The 12,927-nt window shown below is 43.0% G+C and overlaps 1 protein-coding gene across 1 annotated transcript in view; it reads left to right on the forward strand.

Moving 5' to 3' along the window:
* tbc1d12a (TBC1 domain family, member 12a) overlaps window positions 1-7,438 on the forward strand; it is a 36,769-nt gene extending 29,331 nt beyond the window's left edge. Inside the window, exons 8-13 of the mRNA XM_017702574.2 lie at window positions 2,065-2,159; window positions 2,660-2,731; window positions 3,631-3,759; window positions 4,860-4,969; window positions 5,214-5,472; window positions 6,999-7,438. Coding sequence (XP_017558063.1) covers window positions 2,065-2,159; window positions 2,660-2,731; window positions 3,631-3,759; window positions 4,860-4,969; window positions 5,214-5,472; window positions 6,999-7,070 — 737 coding nt within the window. The 3' untranslated portion in view covers window positions 7,071-7,438. The remainder of the gene's footprint in view (window positions 1-2,064; window positions 2,160-2,659; window positions 2,732-3,630; window positions 3,760-4,859; window positions 4,970-5,213; window positions 5,473-6,998) is intronic.
* Window positions 7,439-12,927: the final 5,489 nt, after the last annotated feature.

Genomic DNA, 12,927 nt, shown 5'->3' on the forward strand with positions numbered 1-12,927 from the left:
AGTACGTCAGCAATGGTATTTGTTTTTTGCTGACCATGATGGGCAAGTTATTACTCTGTGATGGTTTCCATTTTTACTCTGTTAAGCCAAACAGATCCAACTAAACAACAGTCAGCTTGTAAAACCCAAGTGGTATATATAATGTGGTAAACTTGACTAAGCAAGCAGTCAGTGGTTTTTTTTTTTTTTAGCAGCTGTGAAGTGTAAAAGGGAATTGAGAATGAGTGGGGAGGTAGAGAGAATGAGCTGTTTGAGAGGAAGACCTCATAAAAGAGAACTGAAGTAGCTACAAGAATGCATGCTAGAGTTTACAGAGAGAACCTGTTTTTATCTTCATGTTTAAGTTGAAATGGTACCTTGTTTTTTTTTATTTGTTCTGAAGGGCAAACACAGTCGCTGAAATGGTGACAGCAGCGATATCTGTAGTAGTGGTACTGCAATTTCATCACGGGGAAGGGTGCTCTCTGCCTAAAATTCCCTTCCCCATGATAGAATCGCAGTAACCCACGGCCTTGATTGGCTTATTGCTTTTATAAAACAACGGCCAACATAAAATACACTGTATTGCCAAAAGTATTCAGTGAGATCCCATTCTTAATCCATATGATGGCGGCCCACCCTTTGCAGCTATAACAGCTTCAACTCTTCTGGGAAGGCTTTCCAGGCTGTTCCCACGAAGTCGGGAGTGTGAAATTGTCCGAAATCTCTTGGTGCTGAAGCGTTGTGTTATTTTCACTGGAACTAAAGTTGATGTTACATGGCTCACTATTTATCTAGGGAGTACGGAGCCATTTGGGATTCAGCCTGGGCGTAGGTAGGTAGGTAGGTAGGTAGGTAGGTAGATAGATAGACAGATAGACAGACAGACAGTAAAGCAGATAGGTAGGTAGATAGGTAGGTAGGTACTTTATTGATCCCGAAGGAAATTTAGCAGCTACTAGCAGACACACAACACTATGCAGTAACCGTAAACGGGTGTAGACATAGAACAAGAATAAAGAAACCAGATTCTCTCTACAGGCAGATATAGAAAAGAAAAAAATACAACAGTCTGTGATAATATCTATAACCTGAGATGAGAAATGCAGTGCAATAATGACTGTACAAACATTTACAGTATGAATAAATAAATATGTGCATATATTGTACCAAATAAAGTGTCTAGTGTCCAGATGTGCAAGATGCGCAGTGAGGTATGCAGAAAGTGCACTGTGTGCAGCGCGCTGTCTATACGTACAGATGAATAGATGAACAAGGATAAGCACGAGATGCGACTTCTGACCGAAACACGGGCATTTCAAGCGTTTAAGCCGTTCAGGTGACATTCTTTAGAGTTTTTCAGTGAATCCTGTCCTGAGTACTTTAACTCAAGCCTGTGATATTAATGTTGGAGTTGTTTAGCATGTTTGCTCTCTTTAAGACTGTTGGCTAGCTGACCAGCCCAGTTCTGGTTAAGACCATAAGCCGTCAGCCCCTCAGTTTAAACAAGACGGGTTCTTACTTCATCCGTGCACTCGGTGCTCTGTGTGAGCAGCGCTACAGTCAGAGATCAATCCGTGAGCAGAAGGGTTTTTCGTGCCGTGGCGCAGTGATACGGAGCCCAGTTGCTGTGAGGCGGTCACAGCCCTGGTATATCGTGGATTGTAATCAGTATCAGGGAACCGTTATCATCTGAAACCTAAAGAAAATACCATGATATATATTATAGCTCATATCGCCCACCTGTAGTATGTATACAGCTGTGGACATGCAAAAGTTTGGATGACGCTGATCAATGGACCCTGGTCCGTTGTGTATTTTATTTTGAGGTTTTATTTATTGATTTATTTTTGAAAATAGATAAAATATGAAATGTGGCCTGTCCAAAAGTTCAGAATCATTTTTATTCATTTTGTTTTTCCAGCAAGTTGAACGAAATGCCACGTTTTAGTTTTTTCACTGCTGTTAACTTATAACACGTCCTTTGACCAGGGGCGGTGAAACTTGCGTTGTGCTACAGTGTGCATGTTGGAGTTTGTTTACACTTAAATGTGTTATTTATTTCTGTTTCTTTTGCCAATCGAGATTGTGGCGCATCGCTGGCAGACAGGGAGTCCAGTTTAGACCTGATCAAGCTGGACATCTTCAGGACCTTCCCCTCCCTCTACATATTCCAGAAGGTGAGATGGAGACGCATCATTTTGAGCTTAGTAGGCTGCAGGGGTGACGAAACAGTCTGATTGTGACCCTGATAATGGAGCTAACTCTCCATCTCACTCCAGCTGTGGAAGTGGTGCTTCTAAAGGAGGAATTGGGGGAAATTAAACTGGATTATTTTTGTTATATTGCTGCGTGATGTGAGTATATGATGCATATGATGTGGTAGATATGCATGTCAGGATTGTGAGGACCAGTATCATGATAATCAGTAACAAATGATATATTGTGCAGCCCCCTTTATAATCAAGCCTTTCTGGGAACCGCTCTTTGTGGTGTTTCCTTAGTGCTGGGAAATTAAGCAGAAGTAATTGCTCTTTTGATGCTCGACTGCTTTTGGTGGCATGAAAGCAGAGCATGTTAATATTTACAAATGATTAAATGAGTGCCAGAACATGCCCTGAGGTGCTTGTGAACGTGGCATTAGTTATTGTATAACTTACTTGTCCTTCTTTCTCTGAAGGGTGGACCCTACCATGACTTGTTGCACAGTGTGTTGGGGGCGTACACGTGTTATAGACCAGATGTCGGCTATGTGAGTATCTCTCATACTGCACCTCCCGGCTAGCTGTAAACGATGTATTGACCGCTGACTATGTAGTTCTCAGAAATTAAATTAATGCAATTAGTCAGTGTGGCATGTGTCCACTCCCTGGGCCGCGAGGATGGTGGCACGAGCTGGCAGGAAGGCAGGGTTCGAACTCGGAGCCCAGAAGAAACTCTGCGAAAGACATCGGGGAGAGGATGAAATCTGTGGTGGACGGCGCACGAGTCACAGACGCCGCCCCCTGGGCACCGCCTCTAGTCCCACTTGCCTCACGTTCAATTCCAGTGGCCGAGCCAGTGAGCAGGGGCGGTGACTGAGGCATAGAAACGAGTGATAAGGGGGGCAGGCACATGCCACAGTCCAGTAATTGGATTTGGAGCCCATGATTACTAAACCGAACACAAGAGGAAGTGTGTGAAAACACACACACACACACACACACACACACTTTCTAAGCCGCTTCTGCCTCAGGGTCGCAGGAGGGTGCCGGAGCCTATCCCAGCCGTCATTGGACGGAAGGCAGGGTAGTGTGAAAACACATGACCTCTGAATAAGAAGGTTACGTCAGCTTCGTTAAAAACAATAGACTTTATGGCTCTTTTGGAGGATGTCGGATTCTGTTTACACACTGTAACCGTTTCAGTAAATGTGTTTCATGTATTTTACATTTTTATTCGTTGTCAGCTTTTGTCTTTTTTTTCACTTTTGGTGTTCAGAGTGTCCTGAGTTTGCATTTAGACGTCTGTGGAGTTTTAACATGTCGTCTTATGCACTTCATGCAGGTTGCGGTGTCGGTTAAGCTGCCGCACTGTCTTTCACCAGTATGGAAAGTTTGAGATGTTGAGTTGTGTGTGTGTGTGTGTGTGTGTGTGTGTGTGTGTTTTCAGGTACAGGGAATGTCCTTCATTGCTGCTGTCCTCATTCTGAACCTTGAGGAGGCGGACGCCTTTATTGCCTTTGCCAACCTCCTCAACAAACCCTGCCAAATGGCCTTCTTCAGGGTGGACCACGATCTGGTAAAATACAGCCTGCCTCATAAAACGTTTTAAAGTAAACCATGCCCTGCTGAAACGTTCACAAGAAGTAGCAAAATAAGCGAATCGTCTGAATCTTGAACGTTTTTGCACACAATTTCTGTTTATTTGCTCGGCTTAAAATATGGGGAAAATATAGTGATATAAAATGTGCCATAACTATATCACTATATGACCTTATCATCAGCAAATGAACAGTACTTGTGCGTTCAAACTGGCAGAAGCGTGTTCTCTGTAGAGGATATGTGAATTAATTCATCATCAAAACGTCAGTTGGCCAGAGGTCCCCAAACTTTTGCATACAGCAGTGTGTTTGTAGTCAGCATTTGTTTTAACCATCTGTGACCCAGTTATGTGAAAGTTGCACATGAGGAATTTCACTTAACTATCAGAAGTCTAGAGACAGTACTTCCATTTTGCTCTACGGTTATATTACAGAATTTTGTGCATTTATCTGTAAAATATATTGGTAATTACATAACGCCAAAGCATGTCTAAGTTTTTCTGCTTTCAGCAGTAAATTGTAAGTATACGGCTTTATGCTTATGATCAGAAAACACTTTCTGTTCATTTGAGGGGAGCTTTTACAAAAAAAAACCCAAAACTACATTTATTCATGCAGTTATATAATAATTTGACTTGCGTTGTTGGTTTGGGCATGTAAATTCAGATGGAATGACCAAAATATACCCACAAACATAACAGCTTAATAATTGATACATGGTTACTAAAGCAATGCAGACAGGTTTGAGTCTGTGCTTCTGACTTTGTCCATTCTTTTTCAATGTCAGTGGCAAAAATGTAAAATACGCTTTTCTTTGTGCAAAACAAGATCATACAGTCATACGCACGAGAGTAATGTTGCATAAATCATATCTCCTATACTTCTAAACATAGCGGGAGCGAAAATTTAGAATCTGTGCTTTTCAGCCGAATTGCTCGTTTCAGAGTGAAAAGTGAAAAATTGCCTCGTGCCTTTGTTATTGTTGACAATAACTTTGACCTCTGGGAGTTGACCTTCGCTCACAGTTATGGATTTATTTGTCCTGCTTTGTTGTCTGTGTTTGTACCTTTGTGTTTAGATGCTGAAGTACTTTGCAGCGTTTGAGGTTTTCTTTGAGGAGAATCTGCCCAAATTGTTCCAGCACTTCCAGAACAACAGTCTGACTCCAGACTTTTACCTCATAGACTGGTGAGTCCAGACCAGGCGTTTCACGTCAGAGTGGAAGAGCAGCTGTAAATCTTAATCACAGCCTTTCTGTTATGTGTGGGAAACCAGTCACATGAGAAACAACATAGCTCAGCAGTGCCCCCTGATGGAAAACGGCTCTGACTGTGAGATGTAATGCCTGTTTTAACTGTGTTTCATATATGAACCCACACAAAAGTCATGTGAGATATTGACCACCAGCCTGTGTGTGTGTGTGTGCGTGCAGGATCTTCACACTGTACAGCAAGTCGTTGCCATTGGATGTGGCATGTCGCGTGTGGGACCTGTTTTGCCGGGACGGGGAGGAGGCGTTATTCCGAACCGGATTGGGAATTCTGCGCCTCTATCAGGATGTGCTCCTGCAGATGGACTTTATACACAGCGCACAGTTCCTGTCCCGCCTCCCGGAGAACACTCCAGCACACACACTCTTCACCTGCATAGCCAACACACAAATGCTCAGCAACAACCGGAGGTGGAACCAGGTAAAAACAGACTGCACACGTGTTTTATTAGCATATTAATTGTGGAATTGTGTTGGGAGCGTCTCTGCACACTTTTAAGTGGTGCAACCATCTAAGCGTTGGCTCTATCATCAGGAGATCATGAGTTTGACCCCTGGTGATGCTATAGCCGTCTGTAGCCGGGAGACCAAAAGAGCCCAATTGGCCTCGCTCTCTCTGGGTGGGTAGAATGGCCCCCCCTTCTCCCCCCATCACTCAGCGCAATGCTAGTCAACGCTGTTTGGTGATGTAACAGATCTGGCGGTTGGCGCTTTCCTCCGAGCACGTTCGGCTGTCCCGTGACGTTGCGTGAGCAGATTTCACAGGTCTCTGAGGAAGTCTGTATTAGCCTTCGCCCTCCCAGGGCTGGTGGTATCATCTGACTTGGGGAGTCCTACCTAGTTGGTGGAATTGGAGACGACTAAATTGGGGGGGGGGGGGGGACTGGGGAAAAATCCCCCCCCCCCCCCCAAAAAAAAGCATAGATACATTTACTTTGTAATTCTTGTTATCTAGACCGACTGTATACAGATGAGCAAAAATATTATGACCACTCAAAGATGAAGTGAATAAGAGCGATTATCTCATAACAACTGCACACGTCGAGGTCTGGGATGTATTAGACAGTAAGCGAACAGTCGGTTGTGGTATCCGACGTATTGGATGTGGGAGAAATGAGCAGGACCTGACAGACTTGGACAAGGGTCAAATCTTTATGGCCAGGGTCGTAGCATCTGAGAAACATCAAGGCTTGTGGAATGCTCTGTCAGCAGTTGAAAGTACCTACTGACAGTGGTACGAGGAGGGACAGACCGCAAACCGACAACAAGGTGTTGAGCGTCCAAGGCTCCTTGGATAACAGCTCGGGGACAACATGGGCGATAACAATTGTTGTGAACCGACAGAAGGACGACAAGTCGCAGAGATTTTGCAGGAGGAATGTGCCACAGTACACATTGCATCACTGTGATTGGAGCTTTGTAGCCGTCGGTGTTCAAGAAAATTAGGCATCATGTTTTGGTTATATCGGCAAATAGTAGAGGTGTCAGGAAACGAATATTCATGCAACACAAAGGCTGCAAGACATAAAATGTGATCATGTGGCTGTTGTAGTTTGCTTTCTGCCACTTGTCGCAATTGACAGGCCGCCAAAACCATGTAAACCACCTGCAGTAGCGCTGACGTGGTGGTGGTCAGTGTTACTGCAGAGAATGACCCATCACCCAAATAGTCCCTGCTCTGTGAGGGTCCATGGGGGTCCTGACTGCTTAAGAACAGGGTAACAGAGTATCAGAGAAACAGATGGACTACAGTCTGTAACTGTAGAACTACAAAGTGCAGCTATACAGTAAGTGGAGCTGATAAAGTGGATGTGTATGTATGTGTGTGTGTGTGTGTGTGTGTGTGTGTGGGTGTGTGTGTATCTATATATATACGTATGTGAGCTTTAAAGTCATCCAGGTCATTTTGGTGGTTTGTGTGCTAATCTCTTTCTCTCTCTGCTGCAGGTGTTCTCTGCCCTGATGAAAGATGGACCTAAAGAGACTGATAAAACAGCCAGTCCTGCGTTGAGAAGCTAACGGCTAATGGCTGACGGCCGACCTCGGGACTGCTTATGAAGTCACTTTGTTTTTATGATGGAGAGGCCATTGTCTGTCTTCATCTTGTCCTCTACAGTATTAAGGAGGCAGACTCCAGTTGTTCTATGGCAGTGGAAAGACTTTGTGGATCTGGACTGCTGGCTGAATTCAGCCACAAGTCCATCTTGCGTGGAAAGAACATTGTCAGGTTTCCATCTCGTGCCAGCCTTTTCAATGTTACTCTTGATAATACACTCACATACGCACACATTCCTACCCGATGTCGCACACACACACACACACAAGCACATCCATGCTGCCGCAGCTGTAGGGCTGCATGACTACAATAAACTCTCTAATTGAGGTCGTTTTGACTATTGTGATTGTAATTAATTGAGTGCAATATGTGGTCGCTCCCACGATGGACCCTCGATTTGCCCCTAAACCCAGCAGAACACTCAACGGTATCATCAGAGATTGGTCAATGCCCTCTTGACACACTCCACAGAAGGGACTGGGATTGATTAGAGTGCTTGTGCATTAGTGTTTAGAACCCCAGTTGCTTGATTACAATGCAGCAGCCATTGTACTAAAAGCAATACTTTCATTGTGGCCTTTGGCAGTAAGTTAATTGCGAAGCCACAGTACGGTTAATGGTGCAGCCCTACATTAGTAGAATTCCTCTTCCCCTCCACCAGCAGTCTAATAAACTAGTGCCAAGCCCTGTAGAACTCATGAATACGCATACATATATGTATGTATGTATGTATGTACTGTGCGAAGGTCCGAGACCACTCCATTTATTTTACCATTATAAATATTGAACTCAAAATTACAGTAACTGAATATCTCTAAGTCTTGACTTGGGTTTCGTTGAGAGGCCAGCTACTGTTACATGTTGGTCCGTCAGTTGGGTGTGTTAAGGGAACCTGAGTGAGAAGATCGAAATGAAAATGGTCCTATATAGAAGCATGAACTCTCAAAGCATGAACTCTCATTTCCTTTGCATGATTAAAGGGCTTCTCGACAGTGAAACAGATCTTCAGGTTGATGGAGAACGTGCTGTAGATGCTTCTATACCGAACTTTTTTTTAAAAAGGGGTTCTATATAGCACGAAAAAGGGTTCTTCTGTCACAATGTCACGCTGAATACCCCATTTTGGTACTATGTAGAACCATCTTCAAAACCGTATGCAACACATTCACCTTCGATCTGAAGAACGCTTTCACCATGCAAAGAACCCTATAATCTCACGAAGGGTTCTTTTGAGTGTTAATGGTTCTACATAGAACCATTAACACTTAACCCTTTGCACGACAAAAAGGTTCTTCTGTTACAATGTTACGCCGAATAACCCATTTTGGTACTATGCAGAACCATCTTCAAAACTGTACGCAACACATTCTCCTTCGATCTGAAGACCGCTTTCACCATGCTTGAACCCTATAATCGTGCAAAGGGTTCTTTGAGTGTTAATGGTTCTACATAGAACCATTTTCTCCACTAAAGAACCCTTGAAGAACCATCTTTTTAAAAGTGTAGAGCTATTTTTAAGAAGGTTTTGTCAATGTATACAAGAACGATTTCATGCTAAGCAATTAGAGGGGAGCTTAATAGAACCATTGCATTTACTACAGAACCCTTAAAGAACCATCTTTTTAAGCTGTCACACAGTGTAGGAACCGCTTTAGCTTGAAATGACTTGGCTTGACGAGTTTTGAGGCAAGTGTGTGGTGATTTAGGCTTAAACTGTCGGTACATGTTAGCCAAGACATGTTTGGTGTCTGCAGTTCGCTTCACTTTAGCGCTTGAGCTACGATGCTAAATGCTACAATATTTTTAGCCATAGTGTGAAGTAGTTTTGTTCATATAAACAGGTAAGAGTGTGTCGTACAGCGTAGAAAAGACGTTAACAAATCTCATTACTTTATTTGACCAGGTTTAAGGCCAAGTCTGTGGTGATTTAAGCATAAACGTCCACTCGTGGCTACGTTAGCCTCGTAGCTTCAGCGAAAAAGCTGAAGAAGCAGACTTCTGTGGGACGCTAAACACGGGTTGAGTGATCAGGTACATTCGTGGTGAAGGTAAAATGGTGTAAACCTTGACGTTTTTGCCAAATTATCGCTTGAAACTGAACCAGCTGGCTTGCTAACACAACTCAGAAAAAGCCCTCAGGTCTGGCCTCCAGCACTTTGGCGCTAGAGCTATGAAGCTACAGTCTACTACTGTGTTAGCTATAGCGAGGTGCATTCTTCTAGAAACTTCAAGAAGATGGTTCTTCAGGAGTTCTTGAGTAAAATCAATGGTTTTGTTTAGAGCCAAGACTTCTATATAGAAGAGAAGTGAGAAACGTTCTTTAGATTGATGGAGAATGTTGTTTTATTTGGTTCTGATTAGAACCTTTTTGAAAATGGTTCTACACTTTCAAAAAGATGGTTCTTTAGTAAACAAAGTGGTTCTATATACAGTATCTCACAAATGTAAGTACCCCCCCCCCCCTCCCCCACACACACACACACACACACACATTTCTGCAAATATTTTATATATGTAACTTGGATAGAGCTTTAAGGCAGTGCTAGATAATAATGGTGGTCACACTTTGAGCACAATTTGGACATGTTCACTGTGAGGTGGACTCAATTGTTATTTTCAGAGGACAGTAAATCTGCACTGCTATACAAGCTGAACGCTGACTACTTTGTTATATCCAAGTTTCATTTTTGTCCCATGAAATGATAGAATAAAATATCTGCAGAAGTGTGAGGGGTGTACTCCCTTTTGTGAGATACAGTGGAAGCATGAGCTCTCAAAGAACCCTTTGCCTGGTTAAAGGGTTCTTTGTATGATGAAATAGTTCTTCAGGTTAATGGAGAATGTGCTGTAGAGAAACCTTTTTGAAGAGCGTTCTATAATGCACCAGAAAGCCATTGTTCTATTATTGTGATGTCAAGTTTGTAACAATGGAACCCATTCTCCATCAATCTGAATTACAATTTCATGCAAACTAAATCAAGAGATGTTAAATAAAACCATTGCCTTTACTACAGAACCCTTAAAGAACCATCTTTTTTACGTGTCAGTGTAGGAACCGCTTAAACAAGCTTGAAATCACTTGGCAAGGTTTAAGGCAAGTCTATGTTGATTTAAACAAACGTCCAATCGTGGCTGTTAGGCTCATAGCTACTGCGTAAAAGCAGAAGAAGAAGCAGACTTTTATGGGACGCTGAACATGTCTTGACTGATCAGGTACATTCGTGGTGAAGGTAAAATGGTGTAAACTTTGATGTTTTTGCCAAATTATCACTTGAAACTGAACCAGCTGGCTTGCCAACCCATTCTTCTTCTTAGAAAAAGCCCTCAGGTTCTGGACTGTCTTCAGCACATCAGTCAGGCTACACTGAGCGAAAACATCAGCCAAACACTCTACACAGTACCCAGTGACCCACATGCCATTTCTGTTTGCACCTTGACTATTCGCTTCAGGCCATGATCTCCCATAATTTTAGACAATGAAGTGACACCTCTGATATTTAAAGTTGTACAATGTAATTTTTTATTTAAATTAGAAATCAGTTCATGTGCTTTTCTTTTTTTTAACTCAGACTCACTATTGTACAGTTTTCTTACATATAGTCAGTGATGTACATAAATTGTGGATTGATTTCCTCTCTGGTTTGGGGGCGGTAGCCTGTAGATGTGTAAATATAGCTGAATAACGAGACTCGCGCCATGTTGTTTTGTGGTTTTTCTTAGACCATTTTTTATAGAATTACACCTGACATGACCCCTCAAACATGGAAGCCCTTCAGTCACTACACAGATCAGTTGGGTTTTATCATCACCGTCATTAACCACTTAGTCCAGATAGGGTCGCGGTAGCAGTTGGAAGAGCAGAGAATCCCAGACGACCCTGTCCCCCGCAACTTCCACGAGCTCATTCCCGGGGACCCTACGTCGCTCCCAGGCTAACTTGGAGATGTAATCCCTCCAGCAGGTCCTAGGACGACCCTGGGGTCTTGTCCCAGTAGGCCGTGCCTGGTACACCCCCACTGGGAAGTGCCCAGGGCACATCTGCATCAGATGCTCGAACTACCTCAACTGGCTCCTCTCAATGTGGAAGAGTAGCGGCTCTACTCCAAGCTTCTCCTGGATGACCAAGCTCCTCACCCTATCAAGTAGAGTGTAGCCGGCCACCCTGCGAAGAAAGCTAATTTCCACCGCTTTTATTTGAAAAATCCAAACGGCGGAGGGACAAAGAAGGCCGTGTACCCTACCCAGGAGAGGGTTACCAGGACCTACCCCTGGAGCCAGGCCTTGGGGTAGTGTTCCTCAGCAAGCACCTGGTGGCTGGGCAGCCCATGTTACCCAGCCAGGCTCAGCCCGAAAAGGCAACGGGGGGGGGACCGTGTGGGCCCACCACCCACAAGGTCCAGCATGAGGGACCGGTGCAGTGCCATATAGGCAGTGGGAGATGGCAGGGAGGCCTTTGGTGGCATAGACTGGCTCACCTTTTATGTAATTTTTGAAAGCCAGTATTTAGGATTGAGACTCCACTTTGAGTTACCTGAGAACCATCACTATGATGATGCTGATTTGTGTTTGGACCTCTATAGAAGTTTGTTTTATATTAGTGTAAAGCTAGCAGTAACATACACTTCCCACATAGGGTTCAACACTAACAGCATCACCTCTACTTAAACACTGACATTTGAAACATTTGAACTTTTAACAAACATTCAAGTGACTTTCTTAACCTTGTATGTTTTACACTGAATCCCTTGGTAAAGCTTAAGTGAATATTATTGGAGAAGCCTGTTAGCCATTCAGCCTAGACCAAGTTAAACAAAACCTTTTACTTCATATACATGCATTTTATCACTGGAACCTTTTTACTCTATATTCATGAATGGTTTAATTAGGTCATAAACATTACAAATGAATATGAATGATGAAGCTGACAGGTTTATTTCCAGTTACGGAGAAAACAAAGTAAGACAAGTAACCAACAACAGTATAGATGAATGTGGGTTCTCTATTTGGCAAGCAACAAGGTAGTGATGCCCTTTTTATTTGTGTTATACTGTTAAAAGTGTTTATGACCTAATTAACAACCATTGTAAACCATTCATAAATCCTTTTACTGTAAAGTTGTACTGGAATTTTTTTTTACTGCAAACACTTGGATTTGTGAGCTCGTTGCTGTGGGTTTCCTCTCTTTCAGTAATGCACACAGAAGTGATCCGAGTGCTCTCTGCTGAACATTTATACCAACCTGTGGAAAACATGAATGCAGTCGATTAGTTCTTTTATTGTGGATTTACATGCTCGAGTAGTCGGATAATGAGGAAGGTCAACGAATCGGGCAATAATTGGATTTCTGCTTTCCAACCCGCCAGTAGACTCACAGAAGACGACGTGACTGAAACGTAACATAAAACTCAAAACTTAAGTTTAAACTTCACCCCACTTTACCAGAAAATATGAACATGTATCATCTAGAAGATGGAGAACATTCAAATCCTTTATTTTGTGTTTGGTTTCAGCACCGCTCCTGCTGCATCTTGCGACATCCGCCGTCTGATCTCACGAATGCGCAGACTGAGAAATCCAAAAGATATCAGAGTAAGAGTTCACATGCACTGAGAAGTCTGATTACTGAGCTAAAATCCAGCCTCTTTATCGGATTTCTATACTGGAGTGGTGTTTACATGACCATCTGAATAATCGGATAACTGTGGAAATCTGATTATGACCGGATTATTGAGTGCATGTATCATGTTTGGACAGCAGAACCACAAGGAAAACACGAATTGTAGTATGAAATGTCTGTCTAAGTCTGATTCAGTTCTGCAG

The sequence above is a fragment of the Pygocentrus nattereri genome, chromosome 10 (genome assembly GCF_015220715.1).
Source record: "Pygocentrus nattereri isolate fPygNat1 chromosome 10, fPygNat1.pri, whole genome shotgun sequence".
Lineage (NCBI taxonomy): Eukaryota > Metazoa > Chordata > Actinopteri > Characiformes > Serrasalmidae > Pygocentrus > Pygocentrus nattereri.